This window comes from Lepisma saccharinum, chromosome 15 (assembly GCF_977018435.1).
Source record: "Lepisma saccharinum chromosome 15, izLepSacc3.1, whole genome shotgun sequence".
Taxonomy (NCBI): Eukaryota; Metazoa; Arthropoda; class Insecta; order Zygentoma; family Lepismatidae; genus Lepisma; species Lepisma saccharinum.
In genome coordinates, this window is record NC_139243.1 from 26,759,155 (window position 1) to 26,786,526 (window position 27,372).

The following is a 27,372-nucleotide window of genomic DNA, read 5'->3' on the forward strand; positions in this document are numbered from 1 at the left end:
TGTGTTCTCCAATTTGATTGATTTTTTTCGTTTCGTTATCTCCCACTTCTGGCTCATGAGCATGAGTAATGGTACGATAAAATTGATGAAGATACACGCAGAAAGATCACCCAAGCCCTAGCTGGTATTCGAACCGACGTCGTACCACGCTGTGCTAACCATAAAACTATAAAATATTTGATGCTAGTCGTAGTAAATTTGACCACTGCGCAGTAACAGAAAACATGAACGCCCATGCGCAGAAAGTTTGCGCGTAGCTCATTGCGCAACCCTGTTAGCATCTTCACTGAATGATTAGGATTAGCTTCTTACGTACACCAACAGATGGTGCACAAATGAAGTAAAGATAATAAGCTTAGACTCGGAGCCTACTAGGTTTGCTATTGAATCATGCATTAGAAGATTTGAACACGAATATTAGTATTCATTAGCAGCTGACATTCTTGAGAATTATAACGTTTACAATCTTCTTTTCGCAATATCTATACTAAAATTCTTCATGTTATGATAGTTGTATGAGTTGTCCAAATGAACTTTAAATACTGCTTCCTAAATCAGGTTTTATGGAGCCAAATAACTGTGCAATTTTTTTTATAGATAATTAGAAAGTCGCAAGACATAATAAAAATAAATGAAATAGAAACTTCTCTTAAACAAAATGACCAGAAACGAAAAACGAGAAAAACGAAACTTTTCCAAAAAATTTCATTTTCGAAAATCGATTTTCTTTTAAAATGTCCATCCCTACTACCGGATGCTAATATCTTCCTTAACTTTCTGTATTGAGAGAACACATGTATCGAACTTATATATACGTACATATACTGATATGTAAGTTATCAACCTACTAATCCAATCAAAATCATACGTTTCAGCTGTTCTCGTGATCTAAGCTGCGGGATGTATTTTGATTCATACCCTATGGATGTGCAGAAGTGCAAATGGGATATTGTTGCAAGTAAGTTGACGTTTTACTTTTCGCAAATAATATATTATCCTAAGAATACTTCAGTTAACTAAAAGTTAGTAAAGTTTGCCTGAGAAAAGTTTTTAGTGTGTGACTAAGTAATGTTACTCCAATTTAATGTTACTTTCAGTTTTATTTTTATGTAGTAACATTTCCTTGTTCTTAACTCCATGTATGCTGCTACTTCGTATTCAATACAACGCACATACACACACACACACACACACGCACTCCCTCAATTTATTTTAGTGTATTTGCTGTGCGTGTGTTAAAGGTGTAGCTTGCACATTGCAACGTGTCACGAAAACATATGGTGGAATGTAGGACCCCACACGTTCACAGTCTCTGACATTTGCGGAGGTGATGTGATCAGTAGGGAACGGAACTTTATGTGCTAAAATACTCAGAAATATTTATTTTCTATGTGTCATAAATGTTGAAAATATGTGATAAAAACAGGAAAATATGTGACAAAAAAAAACATTTGGTAACAAAAATAAAATATTACATGCATTTTAAACACTTGAAATCTGTTTCTAAATGCTTACCTCTTAGTGAACTATTTTTTGGAAGAGTTGCAGTGGATCACCATAGTTTTTCCAAATTCTCCATTGTAAATCTGTGAGGATTATCTCTAAAAAGCATCTTATATTGCGAGAAAGATCACTCCACGTCACAAGAAACAATTCTTGCATATTTGAAGCCACTAACGCTGAAGTTTTCCAAAGCTTCCTTTTCCTCTAATTCACCTTCCAAAACACGTGCAATTTGGCACAAAGTTTGAAAACCTTGATTTTTCCAAAAAAATTCTGTACATTTAGACATTAGCACTTGAGGGTTAGAAACAGTGGGGGTAATATTTTCCCCCAATAGGATCGTAGGCGAGGCGCCAGAAGTCTGCAAGCGAGCGTGTTCAAAGCCAAAACAAACCTAACACTCTCGATATGAAAGAGGTGCGGAGAATAAACATTTTTCCTTCGAGGATTTCGAGGTAGCTGAAGTAAATGTGCGATTTTATGTATTTAAAATGAAAATTCGCAAAATATGTATTTACATACGGAAAACTGGAAAATATGTGTTTTATGTAAAATAAAATTTGCTGTGTTGACATATAAGGCTATGATCAGAATTTTGGCAAAAACGAGGGTCTCTATCTTATCGCAGAAAAAACTTTTATTTACCTAAAGTTCCGTTCCCTAGTGATCAGCACCACGCTATGGCCGCCTATAACTAGCTGGATGAACTCCGGAATCGCTCAATGCAGATCGGAGCCTTAATTCTTGTGAGCATACACAATACAGATTTATAGCATCTATTTAGGATAATTATTATATTTAACCCATCACCGCTTTTTCCTTTACTGTAGCTGTGGCTAAGAAGTATCTCAATTTATCGTGGTATTCTGTGACCCCGTTCAAGATGAAGGATGATGATTGGGGCACACACGATATGAAGCTACCCATGTTTAAATTCAAGTTTCAAACAGGAGAACCCATCCTCAAAACGGGTAAGTAGATAATGAAGGTTATTTTGATTTTAGTGACCGATTTCGAGATTTCTCATCCTCTAATATTTGAATTTGATGAATAATTTGGTGTTTTAAGTCCAACTATTTGCACAGTAAGGCCAATCGGGATGGGACCTACAGTTTAAAGTGTGATCCGAACCACTATGTGCCTCCACCTGGTATCGAACCCGGGACCCCTTGATGACAAGGCGACGACGCTAACACTGCACCATCGTGGAGGCCCTCTTATTTCTTGAAGAATGTTGTTTACGAAAAACATATTCTTCATTAAAAAGATTAATTGTTATAAGTAATCTTTTTAATGTTTATTTTCGTATATTCGAGACTACATCACGGCACTAGTCTTAAAACTTACGATTTATTAATTTCTGACAATTTGGCATGGCAATACACAAACACATGACAGCTAGAGCTTCGCAGAGAGGAGGATAGAGAAATGGAGGACTGGAGCTGCAGTTTAAAGTGAAATCCAAACTACTATGTGCCTCAACCTGGTATCGAACTCAGAACCCCCTTGATCATATGGCTATGACGTTGCCACTACGTCATAGGAAAGAAAAATTCTCTGATTTAACATTAAATCATGCAAGGTCAGAAAGCGAAAGGGAGCTTTGACGTTTTACAAGCTATTGTTAGCTCTATAATATTATCGATAAACATAAATCATAATTTATTAATGAATTTGGTAACTCATGCCCTTGCAGATTTGGTGCCCAAAACACTGTACCTGACGTTGTACCTGTACCGTCAACTTCCAACCCATTTGCTGATGACTTACTTCCCAAGTGGCCTATTGGTGATAGTCTCCTGGTGCAGCTTCATCATAAAACCAGAAATGGTTCCAGGGAGGATTGCGCTCATGATCACAACGTTGCTTACACTTGTCACCATGTACAATTCGCTCAGGTAAGCATGGCATAAAAGAACTGTAGGTACGGTAAAAAGGGATATATTGTGCATTATTACCAAAAGTATGCCAAGCCTGAAGATTTCGTTGGTATTACTTGCAAACTATTTTAACCAGACATATCCCACTAGTGACGTAAAAAGAAAATTATAGTACGTAATTCCCATAATGCCTTGTGTTCACACTTGTTTGTTTCCCACTGCGACAATACCAGGAGAAATCATAACAGATACTTGTTCTCAGTGTACAAATTAACAGAGGGGTTGCCGGGGATTTTCCCCCACAAAATATTTATTCCCAGCAAAGGGAATTATTATAATCCTCATAGGGATGTTGTTTTCAATTTAAAAAAATGGAATTGAAACATATAGACATATAAACATATTTTACACCTATAAAACATATAACATCTCCCGCGGTGATGACCCGGTGTGTCCAGCTCAATATATACATCAGAAATTAAAAACAAGATATATATACAAGATAAAACACAATTGTTCTTCAAATAGCTTACATTTTATCAATATAATTTTCATAGATTGGGATATTCACCTGTAGCTACTTCTGATACCAATTTGTTCATCCAAATGTTGGATTTCAATACTGTAGTTGCAATTACATTATGATGTCTTCTGGTGTTATAATTAGGCACTTTTACACATAATTTTTCCAGATTTGTTTTACTATCAATTACAGCTGCTATGATATTTTCTATAAACTGATAACAGAATATATTTCTTCTACCTTCAAGGTTACATAATTTATATTTTTACTTAGATTACTGTATTCATAATAGACATGATACATTTTAAAATTATTATACATAAATCTACCAAACGTGCGTTGAACATTTTCAATTAGCGATGTATCACTTTTGAAATTTAACGGATGCTATACCCGACAAGCATATTCTAAGGACGGCCTAACCATGATGGAATACATAAAGATGAAAAGATCCAAATTACTGCTTGCTTTCCATTTGAAAGCTGTAATGTAATGACTGTACAGTCAATTTTCTACGGAGAAATATGAGAGCCTTTCCAGTTCCAGACAATTAAGCAGGGGTACAATATCCCCGTACAAATGAAACTTGCCCCCATAAATCCTTCTTATATTAGTAGAGGGTACAAATTCCCCGTAGAAAAATGATTGCCCTCTTGAATCCTTCTAATATTAGGAAGGGGTACAATTTCCCCGTACAAAAGTGATTCTCCCCTTAAATATTAGGAAGGGGAACAATTTCACCTCAGAAAAGTGACTGTCCCTCTTAATCCTGCTTATATTAGAAGGGGGTACAAATTCTCCGTAGAAAAGTGACTCGCCCCTAAAATCCTTCTTAAATTAGGAGGGGGTACAATTTCCAAGTAGAAAAGTGACTGCCCCTTTAAATGATGCTTACATTAGAAGGGGGTACAAATTCGACGTAGAAAAGTGACTGTCACCTTAATTCCTGCTTATATTAGGAAGGGGTAAAATTTCCCCGCAGAAAAGTGACTGGCCCCTTAAATTCTTATAATATATAGAGGGGGGTACAAATTCCCCGTAGAAAAGTGACTTCCCCTTAATTCCTTCTTATATAAATAGGGGTACAATTTCTCTTTAAAAAAGTGACTGTCCCTTCATTCCTTCTTATACAATTAGGGGATACAATTTCCCCGTAGAAAAGTGACTGTCCCCTTAAATCCTCCTTATATTAGGACGGGGTACAAATTCTCCGTAGAAAAGTGACTGTCCCCTTACAATTCTAATATTAGGAGGGGGCGCAATTTCCACGTAGAAATCTGACTGCCCCTCAAATACTTCTTATATTAAGAGAGGGTACAATTTCCTCGTAGAAAACTGACTGCCCTCTTAAATCCTTCATATATATTCGAGGGGGTAGAAATTCCCCGTAGAAAACTGACTGCCCTCTTAAATCATTCAAATATATGGTAAAAAGGTAAAAAAAGGTAAAGTGTTCCCCTGTGCATAGCACCACGCCATGAAGGCGTATAGGGGGTGTGGGGGTAATGCTCAAATATATGGGGGTACAATTTCCACGTAGACAAGTGACTGCCTCCTTAAATTCTTATATTAATAAGGGTACAATTTCCCCATAGAAATTATACATAGACATAATTTATTGCATATGTTCGAGAATAACCAACTTTCTCCTTTGTCATTAAAAGTGCCTTAGTGTGATAGCCTGAGGTGAAACACGTCTGTTGGTGACACGTAACACCAACAGTGTTGCCAGTGTCCCTCGTAATATTGTGAAAACATCGATTTTTGGAACAGCCCATTTATTCCCTTCTGCAATGTTTTTGAAACTTCGTCAAAGTTTTTTTTCTGTCAAATTCATTAGATGGCCATCCAAATTGTTCGTTGGTATTGTGAAATGTTGCAATAATTTACCTCAGTGAGTTCTGCGCATCAATATACACGATTTGCAAATATTTTTTTTCCGCATTTGGCAACGCTTTGCTTATTTGTTATTAAAACATGCATGTTCTTACATATGTTTGTCTCTCTAAATTTTCCCAATATACAGGGCATTCTCTTGGCAGAAAGCGTTTCTTCTCATTCCGTTTCGCTATTCCGTTATACGGTCGTAAACACCGGGTTGCGTGACTTTTCGGACACTCTGTATTAAGAGAGATTTTTAACAATGTCATTCCTGACAATGGGTAAAAAGTATAATTTGAACTCGATCTTAATATTTTTAATTAATGGCATTAAATAATTAGAACCTATGATCATGAAAATGGTTTTTTTTAGATATATTTTAAGACGGTTAGATACACACATGTTACTGACATCGTTCAAGTCAGAATTAAGTGACTGAAGCTTATGTTCCAACGAAACGTAATGATCTTAGAAATATAACTGGGTATCTTCTGTGTAAAAATCTGGAGTAATTTTTCTACGTTGACATTCTACTCTCTCTTCATATAAGAAGGATTTAAGTGGGCACTCAGTTTTCTACCCCTCTTATAACGTAAGAAGTATTTAAGGAGTAGTCCCTATTCAACTCGAACTTGTACCACCTCTTAAGATAAGAAGGATTTATAGTGACGTCACTTTTCTATGGTAGAAATTGTACCCCCTCTTAATATAAGAAGGATTTAAGAGGGTGTCACTTTTCTACGGGGAAATTGTACCCTCTCCTAATATAAGAAGGATTTAAAGGACAGTCCCTAGGATACGGCGAAATTGTACCCCCTCCAAATATAAGAAGGAATTAAGGGGGCAGTCACTTTTCTAAGTTGAAATTGTACCCCCTATTAATATAAGAAGGAATTAAGGAGGCAGTCATTTATCTACGGAGAATTTTTACCTCTTAGATATAACAAAGGTAAAGTGTTCCCCTGTGCTTAGCACCACGCCATGAAGACCTCTTAGATATATATGAAGGATTCAAGGGGACAGTCAGTTTTCTACGTGGAAATTGTACACTCTCCATATATATGAAAGATCTAAGGGGGCAGTCAGTTTTCTACGGAGAAACTGTACCCCGTTTTAATATAAGAAGAATTTAAGAGGGAGTCAATTTTCTACGGGGAATTTGTACACCGTCCTAATATAAGTAGGATTTAGGGGAGACAGTCACTTTTCTACGGGGAATTTTATATCCTATACGTATATAAGGGCTTAAGGGGCATTCAGTTTTCTACGTGTAAATTCTACCCTCTCTTAATATAAGAAGGATTTAAGGGGTCAGTCAATTTTCTACGGGGAAATTGCACCCCTATTAATATAAGGAATTAAAAGGGCAGTCACTTTTCTACAGGGAATTTTTAGCCCCTCCATATTTTATAAGGATTTAATAGGTCAGTCAATTTTCTATTGGAAAATTGTACGCCCTCCATAAATATGAAGGATTTAAGGGGGCAGTAAGTTTTCTACGGGGAAATTGTACCCCCTCCTAATATTAGAAGTATTTAAGAAGGCAGTCATTTTTTGGGGGGAAATTGTACCCACTATTAATATAAGAATGAATTAAGGGGGCAGTCAGTTTTCTACGGGTAATTTGCACCCCTTCCATATGTATTAAGGATTTAAGGGGCAATCAGTTTTCTACGGGGAAATTGTACACTCTCCCTATATATGAAAGATTTAAGGCGGCAGCCCGACCCTGTGGCCGGGTGGTTAGCACATCGCGCTGCGACGACAAGGGTCCCGGGTTCGAATCCCGGTCGGGCTTGGTTGTTTGTGAATGTCCATTCATAAATTTCATCATTTCATCACTCATCCCCATCTTCCCAAATTAGCCAAGAGGCACAAAACGCGAAGTAAAATAAACTAAGTCAAATCAAAATCAAATTTAAGGCGGCAGTAAGTTTTCTAAGGGAAAATTGTACCTCCTCTTAATATTATAGGGATTTAAGGTGCAGCCATTTTTCTACGAGGAAATTGTACCCCTATTAATATAATATTAATTTAAAAGGTTGCAACAGTTAGGACTGTCACTCTTGGGCGCCAAAAACTTTTGCAACGGACAGCCCCAGTTATGTGAGCCATTAACTTTTGCAACGGACAGCTTAGTTAAGTTAGCACACGCTATGGATATTCACCGGCTGCGCAGAGCCGTTTACATCACTCTAACACTTTCACAAAGTGGGCGGCATTGCAAAGTTTACCCATGATTACTAGCCTAATCAGCCGGAGATCACAAGATTCTAAAATACCTCAGGGCTTGCGGGGTGTGTGTATAGGACCAACCAGGTGACCAGGATGAGGGTGACCCGTTACAAAGTGAGAAAAGGAAATTACAAGACATAAGAGATATTTATTACTTATTTAACACAAATTCTCGAAATTTAACAAAATAAGTACAAAATAGCTTTTCTTCCTTTCAGTGATATCCGGGCTCTTCACTAACCCGGTGACAACAATATACATCTTTATATAACAATTTTAAATGGGTTAGATCCTAAATAAACCTTTTTATCTCAGTTAGCCACCTAGATGAGCCAATCTCATATTAAAATAAAACATGTTTATTTCAGTTAGGTTTCCAGACTTACTTGAAACGTTTGCCGGTTAATAAAATGTCAAAACTTCATGTGCATATGCTTAAAAGCTAAAACGGGAAAGGAAAGAAACCGACCGGGGACTTCCCGGGGTTTGAACCTGGGAGTCGGTTCCTGAACTAAATAAAACTAGGTTAAATTAAAAGTAAACCTTTTCCCCCTCTCTCCTACCTTCCGAACATACGCTTAATTAAGGAAAGGAAAAACGGAGGGTAAAGGAAACCGACCAGGGGACTTCCCGGGGATTGAACCTGGGAGTCGGTTCCATCACAAAATACAAAGCAAAAAGAGGGGAGGAAAGAAAAGAACCGGCCGGGGACTACCCTGGTGTTGAACCTGGGAACCGGAACTTTACTGGGCCACATCTATTACAGGTCTCTGGTCGGGGACCACCCGGGATTTGAACCTGGGAACCAGAAACCTTGGGGGGACCCAGCCGGGGGCTTCCCGAGGATTGCTCCTGGGAACCGGGTCATTAAGGGCTTCATCTTTTGAGGAAGGACCTGGCCGGGGGCTTCCCGGGTTTTGAACCTGGGAACCAAGTCCTCCAATGCTGCTACTGGGCTTCTCTGGCAAGTAGGCCGTTTCCTGGATGTCTGCCAGTTGACATCAGGGAGCCATAAAGAGACTGATTTTTCGGCCCGTGTGAGCTACTTATATAGGTAATGCAGGTGGCGCTGATGTACCTAACTACGTCACAAATTTACACGTAGCAAACCTCATATATTTACATATTGCAAACTGTGATAAACTAGATTACCCAAATCCTTACTGTTAAAAACCCTAAACGCCAGAAAATATACATGTTAATGAAACACAGCTGATATAAAGCATGTACCAAACTTTTTAGACAACAATGAGCCTCGGCGGAGCGCAGAGCAGATAAGATAACACGACAATGAAGGATTATGCAGCATTTCAACAATCAGAAAAAAGGAGTTATCAAATCTTCGCTGACAAAACCAAAATAGTGCGTTTCATGAAAAATATATTGTAACTGCGGGCACGTTACATACTCCCCCTTGCTCAGAGAAAAATCTTTTGGATGAATAATGTTTAATGGAAGACAAAAGATTTTTATATATATTTATATATATCACCCTAAAATACTCCTTACTTTACCTTATAGTTTATTACTAATTAACAGGTCAAACCAATGTATGTAATTAACAGGTCAAAGCAATCTATCACCCGGTACAGATTCTACTATCTTACATTCCTTTTATTACTTTGACAAACCGTTTACTTAATAACCGTCATACTCCTATATGTCCCAAGTGGGAGCTTCCCTAGCTCCGAGAGCGCCACTGCTCTCAAGCACGCCCTATTCTCGGCCATTGTGCTTTTATAATAGGGGACACCTTTAAGTACACCAGTTCCTAGTTCTGGCTCATCTTAAGCTTTTAATTAGAACATAAAAATCAGATTATACCTCAAATGACTAATGATCACCTGTTAAGAACAACTTCACAATCTCCAATTTCAAGGTTTCAGCAACAACTTGTGCTGGTTCAAAAATTTAAACAAAGGAAAAGTATGCGGTATTTTAATGTGATTGTCCTTCAAAACCCTTCTCACTTCTCGTAGGTTTCTTGGGTTATCTTTAAACAATCTTATCAGTTCTTGCTCAACTTCTTCACTATTCTTATCACGGGATAAAAACATTCTCTTACCTTCTGTAGAACTTCTCTGAGTAAGAGACAACTCCGTTTTTCCCTCGGGAGATGTGGGAGGTCGGCCGCATTCCTCTTCCTTCTCGGCATCAGGCACTATTTCTTCACTCACATCCTCTTTAAGGGTTTCCATTTCTTCTGGTTGACACTGCTCGGTTCCTTCCTTAGGCACTCCCATTCCGTCTGGTTGGGACTGAATAGTTTCTTCCCTAGGCACTTCCATTCCTCCAGGTCGTGGGACATCGTCAAGTTCATCAAAAACTGTATCAGGATTGATCTGCCAAGCCTTCCTGGTATCGGCCTCTTCACTTAATTGTCTTAGTAACGATCGTTTTTCTGCTTCCAGTTGTCTGATCTTTTGTATTAGCTCTTGCCGTTCTTCTTGGTATACATCTGAATTTTTGTCACACTTTCGAAGTTTTTCTTTATCAGCACACACACATTGTTGCTTATTGTCCGTTAGCTGAGGTACCACCACACAGAGAGGTTTGAGGGTTGAGTCACTAATGACTGGGATAGGTCTGTTCGCAAATCGTTGGTACACGTTTGCAGAAGTGGACGTACTGCACACCTTTTTCTTGATGTTAGTAAAATTCACCTTAGACTTACTGCTACTGGTATTGTCCAGAACGTCGTTCAGCGCAGGCCTGGAGGGGTAGTATGGAGTTGCTGGTTTTCCATTTTCCAAGTCCTTGGAGATTTTTACTCGTAGCAAGGTTTTCCTGAAGGCAGCTGTCTTGCTTTTATCAGGGATCCACTTCTTTCGAACGTCAGGATCTTCTTGTGAGGGGGGCAGAAGTTTAATCCCTCTAGTCTTGACATCCTTCCGTAATGCCGGAATCAATTTTCTTTGGGGCACTGGACACATTAAAATAGCCATTTTTGGATTACTTGCTTTAGCCTTGCTTCTCAGCAGTTGCACGTCTGGATGCTTTTCCATCTTCACAAACTAGCGTTACCCTCTAGCCGGACTTCAAGTCAAACGGACTGTCTTGCACCAGAGCTCTTCGCAGACTGAAGCGCTAGGTCTTATTACTTAACTATAAAACAACACTCAATACTAGCTCCTCACAGCGGGCTATACTGTAATTATCGTCTCTTTTAACATATTCTGTACAATTTAATGACAATGTAATTGTACCAAAAAAAATATTAAGCTCTTTGTTAGAAAACCTAATTTTTCACTTCACACTGTGCAACTACTCCCTTATCATCCTGTGGTCACCTCATTAGTTTACAGCATTTACAATACTTGTCTCACTATGTAAACAATCAAGCTCCACTATATAAACAATTTGGCTTCACTATATAAACAAATAAATATAAATAAACAGTCGGGCTTCACTATATAAACAAATATATATAAATAAACAGTCGTGCCCCGCGTTATGGCGCCAATTACTTTGCAACAGTTAGGACTGTCACTCTTGGGCGCCAAAAACTTTTGCAACGGACAGCCCCAGTTATGTGAGCCATTAACTTTTGCAACGGACAGCTCAGTTATGTTAGCACACGCTATGGATATTCACCGGCTGCGCAGAGCCGTTTACATCACTCTAACACTTTCACAAAGTGGGCGGCATTGCAAAGTTTACCCATGATTACTAGCCTAATCAGCCGGAGATCACAAGATTCTAAAATACCTCAGGGCTTGCGGGGTGTGTGTATAGGACCAACCAGGTGACCAGGATGAGGGTGACCCGTTACAAAGTGAGAAAAGGAAATTACAAGACATAAGAGATATTTATTACTTATTTAACACAAATTCTCGAAATTTAACAAAATAAGTACAAAATAGCTTTTCTTCCTTTCAGTGATATCCGGGCTCTTCACTAACCCGGTGACAACAATATACATCTTTATATAACAATTTTAAATGGGTTAGATCCTAAATAAACCTTTTTATCTCAGTTAGCCACCTAGATGAGCCAATCTCATATTAAAATAAAACATGTTTATTTCAGTTAGGTTTCCAGACTTACTTGAAACGTTTGCCGGTTAATAAAATGTCAAAACTTCATGTGCATATGCTTAAAAGCTAAAACGGGAAAGGAAAGAAACCGACCGGGGACTTCCCGGGGTTTGAACCTGGGAGTCGGTTCCTGAACTAAATAAAACTAGGTTAAATTAAAAGTAAACCTTTTCCCCCTCTCTCCTACCTTCCGAACATACGCTTAATTAAGGAAAGGAAAAACGGAGGGTAAAGGAAACCGACCAGGAGACTTCCCGGGGATTGAACCTGGGAGTCGGTTCCATCACAAAATACAAAGCAAAAAGAGGGGAGGAAAGAAAAGAACCGGCCGGGGACTACCCTGGTGTTGAACCTGGGAACCGGAACTTTACTGGGCCACATCTATTACAGGTCTCTGGTCGGGGACCACCCGGGATTTGAACCTGGGAACCAGAAACCTTGGGGGGACCCAGCCGGGGGCTTCCCGAGGATTGCTCCTGGGAACCGGGTCATTAAGGGCTTCATCTTTTGAGGAGGGACCTGGCCGGGGGCTTCCCGGGTTTTGAACCTGGGAACCAAGTCCTCCAATGCTGCTACTGGGCTTCTCTGGCAAGTAGGCCGTTTCCTGGATGTCTGCCAGTTGACATCAGGGAGCCATAAAGAGACTGATTTTTCGGCCCGTGTGAGCTACTTATATAGGTAATGCAGGTGGCGCTGATGTACCTAACTACGTCACAAATTTACACGTAGCAAACCTCATATATTTACATATTGCAAACTGTGATAAACTAGATTACCCAAATCCTTACTGTTAAAAACCCTAAACGCCAGAAAATATACATGTTAATGAAACACAGCTGATATAAAGCATGTACCAAACTTTTTAGACAACAATGAGCCTCGGCGGAGCGCAGAGCAGATAAGATAACACGACAATGAAGGATTATGCAGCATTTCAACAATCAGAAAAAAGGAGTTATCAAATCTTCGCTGACAAAACCAAAATAGTGCGTTTCATGAAAAATATATTGTAACTGCGGGCACGTTACAAGGTTGAAAGAAGGGATTAAGGGGGCAGTCACTTTCTACGGGTAATTTGCACCCCTTCCATATATATTAATGATTTAAGGGCAGTCAGTTTTCTACGGGGAAATTGTACCCTTTCCCTATATAGGAAAGATTTAAGGGGCAATCAGTTTTCTACGGGGAAATTTTACCCACTATTTATATATATATGAAGGATTTTTAGGGGCAGTCAGTTTTCTACGGGGAAATTGTACCCACTCTTAATATAATAAGGATTTAAGGGGGCAGTCACTCTTCTACGGGGAAATTGTACGTCTATTAATAAAAGAGGGATTTAAAGGAGCAGTCACTTTTCTAAGGGAAATTTGTACCCCCTCCATAAATCCTAGAGATTTAAGGTGGCAGTCAATTTTCTACAGGAATATTGTACCCTCTTCTAATATAATCAGTATTGAAAAAGGCAGTCACTTTTCTGGGGGAAATTGTACCCCCTTCTAATATAAGCATGATTTTAGGGGACAGTCACTTTTCTACGAGGAAATTGTACCCCCTCCTAATATTAGAAGGATTTAAATGGAAATTCACTTTCTACAGGCAATTTGAACTTCCTCCTAATATAAGAAGGATTTAAGGGGGCAGCCACTTTTCTACCGGGAATTTTTACCCCCTCCATATATTATAAGGATTTAAGGGAGTAGTCAATTTTCTAAGGGGAAATTGTACCCTCTCAATATATATGAAGGATTTAAAAGGGCAGTCAGTTTTCTACGGGGAAATTGTACCCCCTCTATATATTATAAGCATTTAAGGGGCAGTCAGATTTCTACGGGGAAATTGAACCCCCTCCTAATATTAGAAAGATTTAAGGGGGCAGTCACTTCTTTTGTACGCGGACTTTGTACCCCCTCCTAATAAAAACAGGATTTAAGGAGGCAGTCAGTTTTTTACTTGGAAATTTTACCCCCGTCTAATATAAGAAAGATTTATGAGGACACTCACTTTTCTACGGGGAATTTGTACCCCTTCCTAATATAAGAAAGAATTAAGGAGGCAGTCAATTTTCTACGGGAAAATTGTTCCCCTTCCATATATTTGAAGGATTTAAGAGGCAGTCAGTTTTCTACGGGGACATTGTACCCCCTCTTAATATAAGAAGTATTTAAGGGGAGCAGTCCAATTTCTACTTGGAAGTTTTACCCCTCCTAATATGAGAAGTATTTAAGGGACCAGTCACTTTTCTACGGGGAATTTTACCCCCTCCTAATATAAGCAGGATTTAAAGGGACAGTCACTTTTCTACGGGGAAATTGTACCCCCTCCTAATATTAGAAAGATTCAATAGGGCAGTTACTTTTCTACGGTAAATTTGTACCCCCTCCTAATATAAGAAGAATTTAAGGGGGCAGTCACATTTCTACGGGGAAATTGTACCCTTTCTTTTAAGTGAGAATTGAGAGTCAGTCATTTTTCTACAGGGATATTGTACCCCCTTATTAATTGTCTGGAACTGGAAGGGTAGTCATATTTGTCCGTAGAAAATTGACTGTACAGTCACTTTTCTACGGATTCCAAATTCCCCGTTACACCGGCTCTCTCAGATACTCCGATACAAGGCCCGATAGATTGAGACAGTTTTTTACTGAGCCAGATGAATGCATAGAGATACACAGAGAGTGAGCGCCGTATGTATAGGGACTTCTGCATGATCAATTGTCGGCGCGGGTTAAGCGCTATATAAAATAGTGCGCTCGTAGAGTCCTGGAAATCCTGTTAAGTGCATTTCTCTGTTTTTGGGGAAAAAGGCAACCGGGATCAGTTTTTGCTGGATCTGTAAGTGACAGATGTATATACGGTTAGGGGAGGTATGTGTAAATAAACTGTACATACAAGAGATCTTCGTGAGACATTCTATTCTTTCCAACAATATCTCGTAAGAAGTGTTGCTTGTTTCCGACGAATACCTAGACGAAGGTGATTCTCCACAAAGTTACTGTAATACTCACTGTCCACGATAACTCCTTTGGCACTTCGTAACAAAGGAACGACCTTGTACTCCTTTACAATCTTAATGTTGTTGGGTGCTTGTCGGAACTTTCTCGGCTTTGGCGCGAACCACTGAACCAGTGTTGGATATAGAAGTACCTCATACCCACAAGCATGCGGTAATTCTCTGTGACACTTATCAGCATTGCTATCATATGCAATTTGAATTTTATCTAATTTTAATTAAAATCTACTTTAGTTTTAATCGAATTTTAATTCTGAATTAACGCAATTTGTTATTTTCGTGAGAACGTTGCTTTAGAGCACACTACTCAATAAAGCTACAGTAAGCGTTTTGGTGCCGCCACACGTCAATTTGTGGAACTACGACATGTCACGTGTAGAGGAGGGAGAAAAGCCATCGACAGTGGACAAATTGTTGAGTGATCACTTTCTTTGAAACGACTCTCGTACATACACACAAATTAAGCTCGCCTTTAGCACACTGCCTTGGTCAGCACTTTTAGTGTTTCATTAAACATGTAAACAAAGCTTGACAGTGTTTCGATTTTTAGTATATTGTTTTCTATATTTTTTGTATAACAACTACTAAGTCATCTTCTGTCGGAAATAGTTATTTTCATTAAGCTAAATAAACAAAAGGCTCAAGATTTTTTAGATATCGGCATGTATGTACATAAATACGGTAATTTGAAATCTAAAAAATGGACATTGAAAAAAGTATAATTCCATCACCATGTTTTCAAGATGGACGCCGTATCATTTAAGACCATTTTGTATTCTTTCTGTTACTATATTTACGAGACCCATCAACACTGTAGTTGATTAATTGTTCACTAGTTCAATTTCTCCTGCATTTCCTCTTTCCAACAGACAGAAACTTCAACCTTCATTCGAGATGAAGCCAGTGGAAGTGTGGATGATTGCCTGTATGACTTCTGTTGTCCTGGCTCTTCTGGAGTACGCAATTGTTCTTCTAGGAGTGAGATTTAGAAGCCGCCCCTTGGTGATACAAGAGAGTGGAATTTCCCAACTGGAGAACAACACGGCCAAGGAGAAACGAGAATCACAAGTAAATATTAATTTACTCAGGGTTTTGCTTTTAGACATTAATTCCGCAACCGACAGCCAATCAGAAGCAGCGAAAGCGCGCGCTTTGGTTTTACACCTACTCACTTGAACAGAAGTTTGTCTCATTTGAACCCAAATGCCCAGGGTTGAATTTCTAGAATATTTGAGTTCATCTTATAGCATCTAGAAAGTGGCATACACAGCAGAGGCGTCATCTAGAATGGGATGTATTCCAACCTAAAATATTTTAATTCCATTCTTCATTTCACCGATATAGCCTACATATGAAATTATCCAACGACAAACAAATTAATACAACAATTAATCCTTGCAATAAAGAAAGGCTCAGATTCTCTAAATGTAGAATATAGAATTTGAATTTAATTTAAATTTAAATTTTAAATTTTGGGTTCGTCAACACTTTGGCTATTTTGCACCCATCACATTATGCGGGGTGCAGCCAGCCTCTTACAATCACTAAAATAAAAGCATGTCTGAAAACTGAAATATCCTTACTTGGGTTAAAAGCTGAGGCTGTAAAGTGACACTCAGCACAAACAAGGACAAAACACAGGACAATACACACAGTCCTACGAAGATTATACTGGCCGTAGATGCAGACGCCATAGCTTCGTTAGTCCGCAAAATATGGTGCAGGGCGAACTTCGTTGAAGTGGTAGAATATAGAAATCGCCTTGTAAAACCTTATCTCACCCCTCCCCTGTTACGAAATACCTACTTGGACACGCTATACTAGTATCTAAGAGGTACTTTTCTACATGTGTATTAATAGTTCCTACTACCTACGGTTACCTCCAAAGGTCCTCAAGTTTTTTTCTTGCTTGAAAATTAACCGTGGTCGCATGTATATATAGTCTTTGGTGACAGGTCTACTTTTATTACGAAAAAATGGGATATACGAGGGGTACTTGATAAGTTTCCACCCTTACAAGTGCAAATTGATAATTAGCTACACCAGTTCATTAAATATGTTACACTCGAGGATCATTTCACATTTTACAACGATTCTAAACAAATTCAACCGATGAAAAAAATGACATATCTTTCTCTTGATATCTGAAACCTGATGCTCACAGCGTTAGGAAGTCCTAACAATGCGAATATGTCACATGTAACTAGATCAGGAGTATAAGGTGGATGATCAATTACTTAATAGCGTAAGAAATACACTATGAATGGTTTAGACAGACCTTGTGACAGGGAGTGTTGACCTGTGAAAACAGGATGCTGTTCGCAATTTCATTCTATTCATTCCAGTCCATTTAGAGTTATCAATAAAAAATAAACTAATTATAATAAGTAATAGAGTCGAAGTTTAGTAATAAAATGTAATCTATATTACAAACAAAGTAATTCAACTCTGTAAGAACTAATAAGATTTATTAGCTATACAGGTATACAATAATTTTATACACTAGTAATCTCCAGTAGCCTATTAGCAATAAGATGAATAGATAACAATGATTATGATAATACTTACTGAGTGAAGATAATATCTAACCTGTTAAAGAACCAGTAGATTCAGACAAGTTAACCTAATGTAACCTAATAGGCATTATTCACTATAATATGATATATTTTCAACAATCTTTTTCCTCTCATTTTTATTGGAAGATGGTACTTATATCTATACATATATTATTTCTCTCAGAGAGATTCAATGGACGGAGAAACTTGCGTGTGCTTCGATACAATATATATTCACCAGGATCCTCTTATATTAGTGCAAATTGCCTTGCAATTTATTGTGTCGTGAGCTGTTGCTCCCATATTCCTAATGTTTTGGTGTTAGCCCCTCCCCCACATGCTTAGTGGGTGGAGCCACAACTTATGGCTTTGGCCATTCTGACGTCAGTTCAGCTGACAAGTGAGTTCAGTGGTGTGTGTTTGATGTATCAATATCTTTTTCATGGTTCTCTGACCCGAGCTGACGTTACCGCTTAGCTCGTGTTGATAAACATTTCTTGGAAGCCAATGTATGCGTGCTCAGCATAAATATTGTAGTACGCACGCGTTCATTTCATTCATGCAAGAGACGAACGAAATATGGCATTGGACTTCTCATTTTTGATTGCCATCTCGGCTTTTAATTTTAGTTTGCTCCCACAGAGCTTTTGTCTTGATTTTCGATAGTCCAAATTAGATTACGACTTGACACCTGTCAACCAAATCTAATTTCTACTGCATTTTTTTTCTCCCCTTTAGTTTTAGAGTTAGTCTGTAGTGTTTATTTTCACTGATGTGAATGTATTATTATTTTTCTTCACTAAATAAATAGACCTTCTAAGGGACTGCATTGGCATAACCGGCACTGTACCTGCAACTTATCTAAACGTTTTAAAAATTCAAAGGAATTTTTTTCGCCCAGCTGGATACCGTTACTTATCCCTCATTTTCATTTTCGAGTTACGTTTAGCTAGGCAGCCTGGCAGGAAGTATAGGAAAGTGTTAACTTCAGCGCCAGCTCAGCGAAAAGCATTCGCCAATATTTGCAGAGGAAAATGTGATGAGAGAGAAAAAGGGGAGGAGTTTTGATCAGGGTGAATGGAAGTTGCATCTGGCTCGGGAGAGACAGGGGAGTTGGTCTTGGGGTTTGAAGAGAACAGGAGAGTGGTTCGGGAGTGAAAAAAGGGGGTTTTGAATTTTGGAGAGAGGAGAGTGAGTTTGGTTTGGAAGGAGATTCAGGCTGGATGCAGACTTTTAGAAACTTGTTTGGAAGTGGAGTTCAGCGAAGCTAAGTGACAATTTAAGAGACGAACTTCAGCAAGCGAGTGACAGTTACTTTAGAAACTCTTCGGTCCACGCTTCTAAAGAGAGACAGGTAATATACTTTTCTAATGCCATCCTTTGCCAATGCAGACTTAAGGTCATTGTAACCCAAATCTAGAGAGTTGACATTCTATAAAGGGTTCTGTAAATTTAAGTTTATTCAGGTACCTCCTGCAGTTAGCAGATGCAGCCAAGCGAGAGCTTACGGGCTACCGCTAACCCCCGATTGAAGAATAATTACTTTCATCTAAAGGGCTCCAGGTTCGATCCCAGAACCTTTCGAGGTTCACACGCTTAGTAAAAGTGTGTCTCAAGACGCAATGAATATGATAATACTTATTGAGTGAAGATAATATCTAACCTGTTAAAGAACCAGTAGATTCAGACAAGTTAACTTAATGTAACCTAATAGGTTAGGATAGGTACTATCTCTTGATAAGAGCAGGACAAGGTAACAGCAATCTCACTTCCCTCATTCTCACCCACAGTGTTGCCAGTTTGTAGGTTTTCGTGTTCAATATTTAACAATAGAATAAACCATTCATCACTAAATAAAGGCCGAATGTAACCCATTATGGACAATAATATGGAAATACTGAATTTATGCAGAATAATAAGAGGTGAATTCTCACACAGTCTCCTCCTCCATTCCATTTTTTCCCATCAACAACCACTATAAAGAAAAAGAACAAGTACTATATACTACTTTCGCTACAACATCCCCGAAACAAGTCATCGTAGGATCTTATTCATATTACTAGCTAAAATTTCCCTTCTAGGAATGTTTCCCGTACCAAGTATAGTCCGATTTTTTTCGGAACATCTCCGTCTGACCTCAAGAGTCTAGCTGGCGAGCCTACCAAAAGTATAGAGCTTGAGCAAGAGGGTTAGCGATAGGTGTTGGATTGAGATGACGTCAGCGGCTCGCTTGTTAATTGGCGGCGAAAGACAGTAGTGACTCGCTCCTAAGCTCAAAATGCAGAACAACCAGGGTATTAGGAAAGTATTTCCATAAAAAGGAGGGGAGAAGGAATTTGAATAATGAATTTTAGAACTATGGTTCATAATTTCTGAAACAAGAAAAATATTTCGAATAAAATTTCTAGATAAATTCATAATCTTTTTAAAAAATGTGTAATTTTAGTAAATTAATTTCTATAAATTTTGTGTTGTTTTCGAAATTTTTACATACATTTTATATTACACAGGTACAGTCACGGACACTTCTGGGTTGTAATAACTACATTTACCTTCAATGTGTTCGTTACAACCCAGCAGTGTCTGCAACTGTACATAAATATGCATTTATAGTATCATCTAATTGACCGAAATAACGGATCAAAGAGCCTACAGAACTAACTCTCGTCTCGATGGTAGCATGTCTGTCTCCTTCTCAGTTCAACTAATTTTGATTGGTTTGGTGTTGTTCTACATTCTTAACTGACCGTCTCGGTTTACTATTAGCGGTATATTGGCTTTACTGGTGGGAACGAGAAGATGCTCACATTTGTAGTCTGGTTATTTTATGTCACTTATTTGAAACATCCATGCTTTGACCGGAATTCGAACTTGCAACCCTTTTCTTCGTGGCACACTAGACTAACCACTCCACGACACAGGCTGGTAGAAACTCATTCAATAATGTAACTCTCTCACATGGGGACATGATGACAATAACCGAACTCTATTTATGCCACTGTGAGAAACTTTGTTTACTTTAAGCATAGGATAACCATATAATTTTGACCAGTAATGGGACATTCCAGAAAAGTCAGTTTACCCCTTCGTGGAAAATTGTTTAGGCTTATTTATAACATCATTGTTATTATTAGAGTATTATTATTATTTATTAAAGTATGGATCGCATAAATGATACATCATAAACAATATATAAAGTATGATCTGCCTTTGTCAAATGGCATTAATTTTTATATTTTCGACATAACTAACATAGTGTTTCTGATCCTTCTGATCAACCTTTGATGTTAGTCCTACGCTTAAGTTGAGGAGTGTCACAAGCAGGGTGGTTACAAATCATGCTTTTTTTGTACAAATATCATTTTTGATGTTCTTTTATTTAACCTTTAAACAGCCGAGCCGGTTTTCGAAAGTAACCCCCCTCGGGCAGCGGCCTTTGCGCGCGATTTGTAAATTTTTACACTTATTTCAGAAAAATGTTAGCCTATATCTCCGAGACTATTTGAGTAATCTACTTCGCATAACTTTTGTCGAAAGCAAAAACATCGGAGAAAGCGACCGTGTTGGGAGGGGCCAAGTCCCCAAATTCCAATGAAAAAAAATCTGGTGTTTGCCCCCTCTTCTCCCGTTATTTTGAAAAAAGGGCGCAAACTTGTGTATTGTTTTTAAAGAATAGCTATACCTTTTTCAACAAAGTGAAACTTGAAACAAGTCCCTAGTTCTCATGCAGGCTGAAATATGACGCAATATGTACAATCCTGCATTTTGGCAAAAATGGCTAATTTGCATATTGGAGAATAGATTAGTATATCTCGGAGACTATTTGAGCAATCTACTTCGAATAACTTTTGTTTGAAAGCACAAACATCGAACCACGCGACCGTGCACAATTCAGAAAGCCCAAGTGAGAAAAACAAGGTTGGGAGGGGCCAGTCCCCAATTTTCAATGAGAAAATATTTGGCGTTCGCCCCCTCTTCTCCCGTTATTTTGGAAAAAGGGCAAAAACCTTTGCATTGGTTTCAAAGAGTAGACCTTTTGCAACAAAGTGAAACTAATTCTCATACAGGCTGAAATATGACGCAATATGTACAATCCTGCATTCTGGCTAAAAATAGCTAATTTGCATATTAGAGAAAGAGGAAGGGTGAGGGGGGTTTCTTCCACATGACATTTCAAAGTCTTATCTCAACATCTGTCTGCGTTTACAACCTCACATACAAGTATGAAGGTCCTAAAAGCACGTGAATGTTGTAATCGGCACCATGAGTCATATATGACCCATTGGCTGTTTTCGTCTATACTTTCTATGGGTCATACATGACCCATTGGCTGTTTAAAGGTTAATCGGATTTTTTAATTTACATCGATTTTTTTTATTTAAAAACACTCAAAATTGCTTGTATGGTGTTTGGCACCATACACATAGATACATGTTTTCATTTTATAGAAAGGTTTTTTCTGGAAAACGGCCCTGTAAAATATCTGAACAGTTTGATTAGAGCAAATTAAAATAGTATATGTAAAAATACATTTATTCTTTTCTGATACTGTATGTATGAACGTACTATGGGAATGTTTGTTGAGTGTGTAAATTAAATTATAATAATTGCAGTAACATTTCTTCCAATGAAAATAAACCATTCCGGATGTACTATATAATTGAAACTTAAAATATTTTTTAGACTTTGTTGTTGAATTTTGGCAATTTATTTAATGATAGTTTGCAAAATATCAGCTACAATTTAAATTTACAGTTTAATGATAATAACACTATTTACATTATAACATGATTACTATTTTGTAAATTAATATACACAAAATTTATGCTGTGTTTGCCTAATTATTGAATTTTCAATCAAGAGAAACTTAAGTGGGTTGAAAGTTTACACATTAAATCTCATTTCGTATGAGCTTCACCACATCAGTACATATATATGAGAACAACGTATTGAAACTACATGCAAATTTCATGGCCAATCATTGCTCTACAAATAACGGAAAACACACAAGCAATGCAACTCAAGACGCGATCTAAATTAAACAGTAAGCTGTTGTCTGCTCGATTATTCTCGACGACAATGGAACACTTAGTTTTTATATTAATAATATGCAACAAGGTAGGGCGTCCGCCCGTTGCTAAGACACACGACACACCGGCTCGGTCCCCTCGACAGACAAAGACCGGGCGTCGCTGCCTACCACATATCTTTCTGTTATAAATATATAAATGCCACGACTACGCTCAGTTCCTGCGGGGCATGAGACCCCGCATCCCAAAGTTCGGGTAAGGGTCTGCTTCTGAATAATAATATAATTAAAATTAAATTTATGCTTACTTAACTAAGACTTCAAAATAAGGTAACCTTTCTCATGCTCGAACTCCATCGTGATCGCACCCGCATCCCACTGACCAGTGAGGACACGCATGCGAGTCGCGATGAAATCAGCATAATCGATTCTGGCGTCCTTTGGATTGATAAAGCCTCCGCCTCACTGACCAGTGATGGCGGGACACCTCACCAAACTCAAAGGATGCCAGTTAATTTATACTTATTATACAAATTTACTATAAGGAAATACCAATTAACGATAATAAATTTATTTACAATTCCAAACATAGGTTGAAAGAAAAATATACCATCTTCTGATCAAGAGAAAACTACAATGCCAAACTTAAATTTTTTTGTTCAAAAATGACTTCCGTAACATAGACTTAAACTTGCTTTCGAGTAAACATACAATCCAGAGAGCTCTCTCTTATATATATATATATATTGTCCATATCCCAGCTTAACTTGGTTTCAATAAACAGGTGACAAATTGTTCAGTAATGATCGACAAAATTTCCATTAACCAAAACCAAAAGAAGAATTACATAAACATCTATCCGTAAATATCTATTCGTGCTTCTGTCATATTTTCACATCTGCATTATGTTCTCTAGAACTCATGAGGTATACTATCCTCTTCGGGGCCAACCTCCAATAACATTCATAACTAAATATAAGGGGAGCCTTTCTCTACCCAATTACCAAAGCCATATCTCGGCCACAAATTACAAATGTCCACGTGGAATTCCTTAACATAACAGGGGACTCTGTCTATCCCTTTTTGGCTACTCACATTGCAAAAGCAAAACAATAGACCTTTACATTAAATGATTTTCTATAAAAACATATACTCGACCGGTCACCTATTATAACTGTTTCAAAATTATATCTAATATTAAACCTAAATAAGAGAAACCAATAAACGTTCCGGATACTCAGACTTTAAAAATGGACGTGAAACTATATAAGCTATCAGATTTAAAAGACATTCTCTGACCAGAGGTATGCTCTCGGATTTAAGTACCAAAGAAACAAATTTATTTAAATGAACCTCCTGACCAGGAGAATTCAGAATGATTTAGAATAAAATTTAACTCGACGAGAAGGATGTATATCTTGAATTTACATCGGAGTCACACTGACCAGTGCCAACTTCGATAGAATTTATGAATCAAAATTTTAAATTATTAAGATTAAATATGTATGAATCAAATTATTTATAAGCCTGCCAAAATCCCCTTTAAGGATCATGCTGACCAGCACAAATCCAGAAAGGTGGCTTACGGAAAACTCAGGACATTGTAGAAGGGAGAGCTGACCAGCCACTCCTCTCACAACGCCTGTGTTCTCCCAGCCCTGGACCTCGACAAGCGATTTAATCACCTAACGATTCCGGAATCTACTGCTATACTGATTAATTTGCCAGCGAGACCGCTGATATTTATACTTGCGAGATTCCGCAATTCTATTTCCCAACAAAAGATTTCGACAAACTGAAAAGTTATTTTTAGCATCCAACAATTACCCCTTCCAAAAAGGCATTTCCAGAAACACAATGCAAGCTAAACTTATTTACAAACCCACGCAGCGCCGAACGAAAAAGAACCCATTGTTGTTAAGGAAGAAAAGCAATGCAAGCTTCAACTTGCTTCGCGTTCTTTCTCGCTGGGCCGAAACTGCGTTACAATTTTTTAACAAAGATAAAATGTACATTCAAAAGATTAAAACTCCAAAAGAATTTATACGAGGGCTATCGAAAAGTAATTTAAATATTAAAGAAATTTACCAAAATTTTTCAATCGTTACAAATATCGATAGGATGACCGGAACACGTCTCTGAAACGGGACTGTCCCGGTCAAAACGGAACATATGGTCACCTTCTTAAGCACAAACCAGTAGTAATTTCTTATTCCCAAAACTAATTTCTTCCTTCGACATTCTTCTAGACCGTTCTTTTTGTGCCAACTTTTAAATCAAGAACACAGGCGTTCGATCCTAGGAGAAGTAGTGCAGTGCTTCGGATGCTGGACAATAGAGTAAGTGGAGTCCCGATTAGTTTCTGTACATAAACGTCGGTTTGTTTTAACTTTTCTCTTACCAGCAAGCTGGAATTTACTTCTCTACTTTGCGTTATTAAATAAATTTTCTTGAACGCATGGTCAACTTAGAAATATTTTGAGTGCATTTTCATAACCTTCCCAATTAAAATACTCCTTGAGTAGTTGGATGGGGGCCATGGTGCGAAAATCAATAAGTATCGATTACCTTAATTGTTTTCCAAGAATCGATGAGTGATCAATAACTTTTTTGGGGTAAAACCTTTATTTTGATTTTTTTAGGTAAAAAAGTGTTAACAACTATGGGTATTGATTAATCGCTAATGGAAAAAATAGTTTTTTTGTACTTTTTGTATATTTTAGGTAACAAGTGTTGCCAACTGTGGTTATTGATCGATTGCTATGAAAGCGAGGTCAAATATTGTTTATTTCTTTGTTGTGGGGGCTGCGACAGGTAAACAATGGAGCTTCAAATATGGTCATCGATTGGTTGTTATGAAATAAAGTGGCTAGGTATTACGTCATCTGTTGATTATTTGTTGTTGGTTGCGGCTACGTCAGTTTCCAAATATGTCCATCGATGGAGTGACAGGAGATGAAAGGGATTGGTGTTATGTATTGTTTATCGCTGACGTCACCGATTGATTGGATATGTATGGTTTAGCAGCTTGCAGTCGGTAGATGTTTCTCGTCTGGCTGTGCGGTGCGATGGCAGGGGTAATATACAGCTGTGTGAACCAATAAGAATGCATGTGCGCTCGCATCTGAGTATCAACTTGACTTACGTGACTTAATTCCTGTTGTTCCCTGTGGAACATAGGGCATGAACAAAGCATCTAAAACTGGTCCTACTGACGACAATTTTCTTCACTGCATTCCAGCTCCTTCCTTCCTCCAAGGCCTCAGCGTGAACAGATCTTCGCCACGTCTGTCTAGGCCTCCCTGTTTTCCTTCTTCCCTGTGGGTTCCAGTCTAGTGCCTCTCTCTCGACAGCCTCATTTTCCTTCCTCAACGTATGCCCTATCCAATTCCATTTTCGTTGCTTTATTTGTATGGACACCTCGGTTTCTCCAGATTTTCTCCAAAGTTCTTGGTTTTGAATCAATTCTAGCCAAAAGATATTCAAAATTTTTCTCAGGCAGCGATTGATGAAGGTCTGTAATTTAGAGGTAATCGTTTTTGTTACTTTCCATGTCTCAGACCCATATAAGAGTACAGACTTAACATTACTTCGAAAAATACGAAGTTTGGTCTTCCTAGATATCTTCTTGTTTTTCCATACTGGATAGAACCTCACAAAGGTACCATTTGCTTTTTGGATTCGTTGAGAAACATCCTGTGCAGCCTCTCCGTCTTTTACCACCACACTACCCAGGTAAGTAAAGCTATGCACATTTTCAATAATCTCTTCACCAATATTAAACGGGTCTGTTTTTGTGGAGTTAATTCTCAGTGCCTTGGTCTTCTTGGAGTTAATCACAAGTCCTGCTTTTTTGCACTTTCTATCAGATCTGCTAGTTTTGTTTGCATATCACCATGTGCTTCAGATAAGAAGCACAAATCGTCTGCAAAATCAAGGTCTTCTAGTCTGTTATTCAATCCCCATTGGATACCACGTCTTTTCCCTTCTATTACATTTCGCATCACTGCATCGATCACGATCAGGAACATTGTAGGTGATAATATACAATCTTGCCTCACTCCAGACTGCACATATATTGGTTCAGATACACGGCTTTCATGTATAACTCTACATGTATAATCACGATAAGTTTCTCGGATAAGATCAAGAATTTTTGTGGGCACTCCATATCGTTTCACTTCCTTCCACATTGCATTTCTGTTGACCGAGTCAAATGCTTTCTCGAAGTCAACGAAAACTGTATAGAGACGAGGTGACCATTCTATACATTGCTCCAAAATTATCCGCAAGGTGTTAATTTGGTCAATACAAGAGCGATTTGGTCGAAACCCTGCCTGTTCTCTTCTGAGTCTCAAGTTAACAAACTCCTTAATTCTGTTTAGGATAACTCTAGTGAAGATCTTACTCGGAATGGAGAGGAGTGCTATACCTCTCCAGTTGTCACACTTTGGTTGTATCCCCTTTTTTCCGTAGTTTCACCAACAGACCACTCCTCCTGTCCTTAGGCATCACTCCCTCTATCCATATCTTCTCAAATAAGGGCTGCAACATATTTGCTGTGGTGTTTATGAGTCACTTTTCATCACTTTCGGTGGTATGTTGTCGACACCAGCTGCTTTACAATTACGTACCTCTTTCAGAGCCTGATTAATCTCTCCTACTGGTGGAACATCCGTCCTAATTCTTACACTGGGGCCAACATCACCATCATTA

At 38.2% G+C, this 27,372-nt stretch overlaps 1 protein-coding gene across 1 annotated transcript; it reads left to right on the top strand.

The window, feature by feature from the left end:
• Positions 1-900: 900 nt before the first annotated feature.
• Positions 901-27,164, top strand: LOC145999176 (glycine receptor subunit beta-type 4-like). The gene is made up of 5 exons (XM_083136107.1): positions 901-958; positions 2,334-2,474; positions 3,200-3,401; positions 15,942-16,140; positions 27,042-27,164. The coding sequence occupies exons 1-5, from the start codon at positions 901-903 to the stop codon at positions 27,162-27,164; spliced, it is 723 nt and encodes a 240-aa protein (XP_082992233.1).
• The last annotated feature ends 208 nt before the right edge of the window (positions 27,165-27,372 follow it).

Excerpts from the sequence above, each read along its gene's own strand:
- LOC145999176 (XM_083136107.1), top strand. The coding sequence starts at position 901 with ATGTATTTTGATTCATACCCTATGGATGTGCAGAAGTGCAAATGGGAT. Across the intron at positions 959-2,333 it reads CAAATGGGATATTGTTGCAA|CTGTGGCTAAGAAGTATCTC; the intron begins GTAAGTTGACGT and ends CCTTTACTGTAG. Across the intron at positions 2,475-3,199 it reads AGAACCCATCCTCAAAACGG|ATTTGGTGCCCAAAACACTG; the intron begins GTAAGTAGATAA and ends ATGCCCTTGCAG.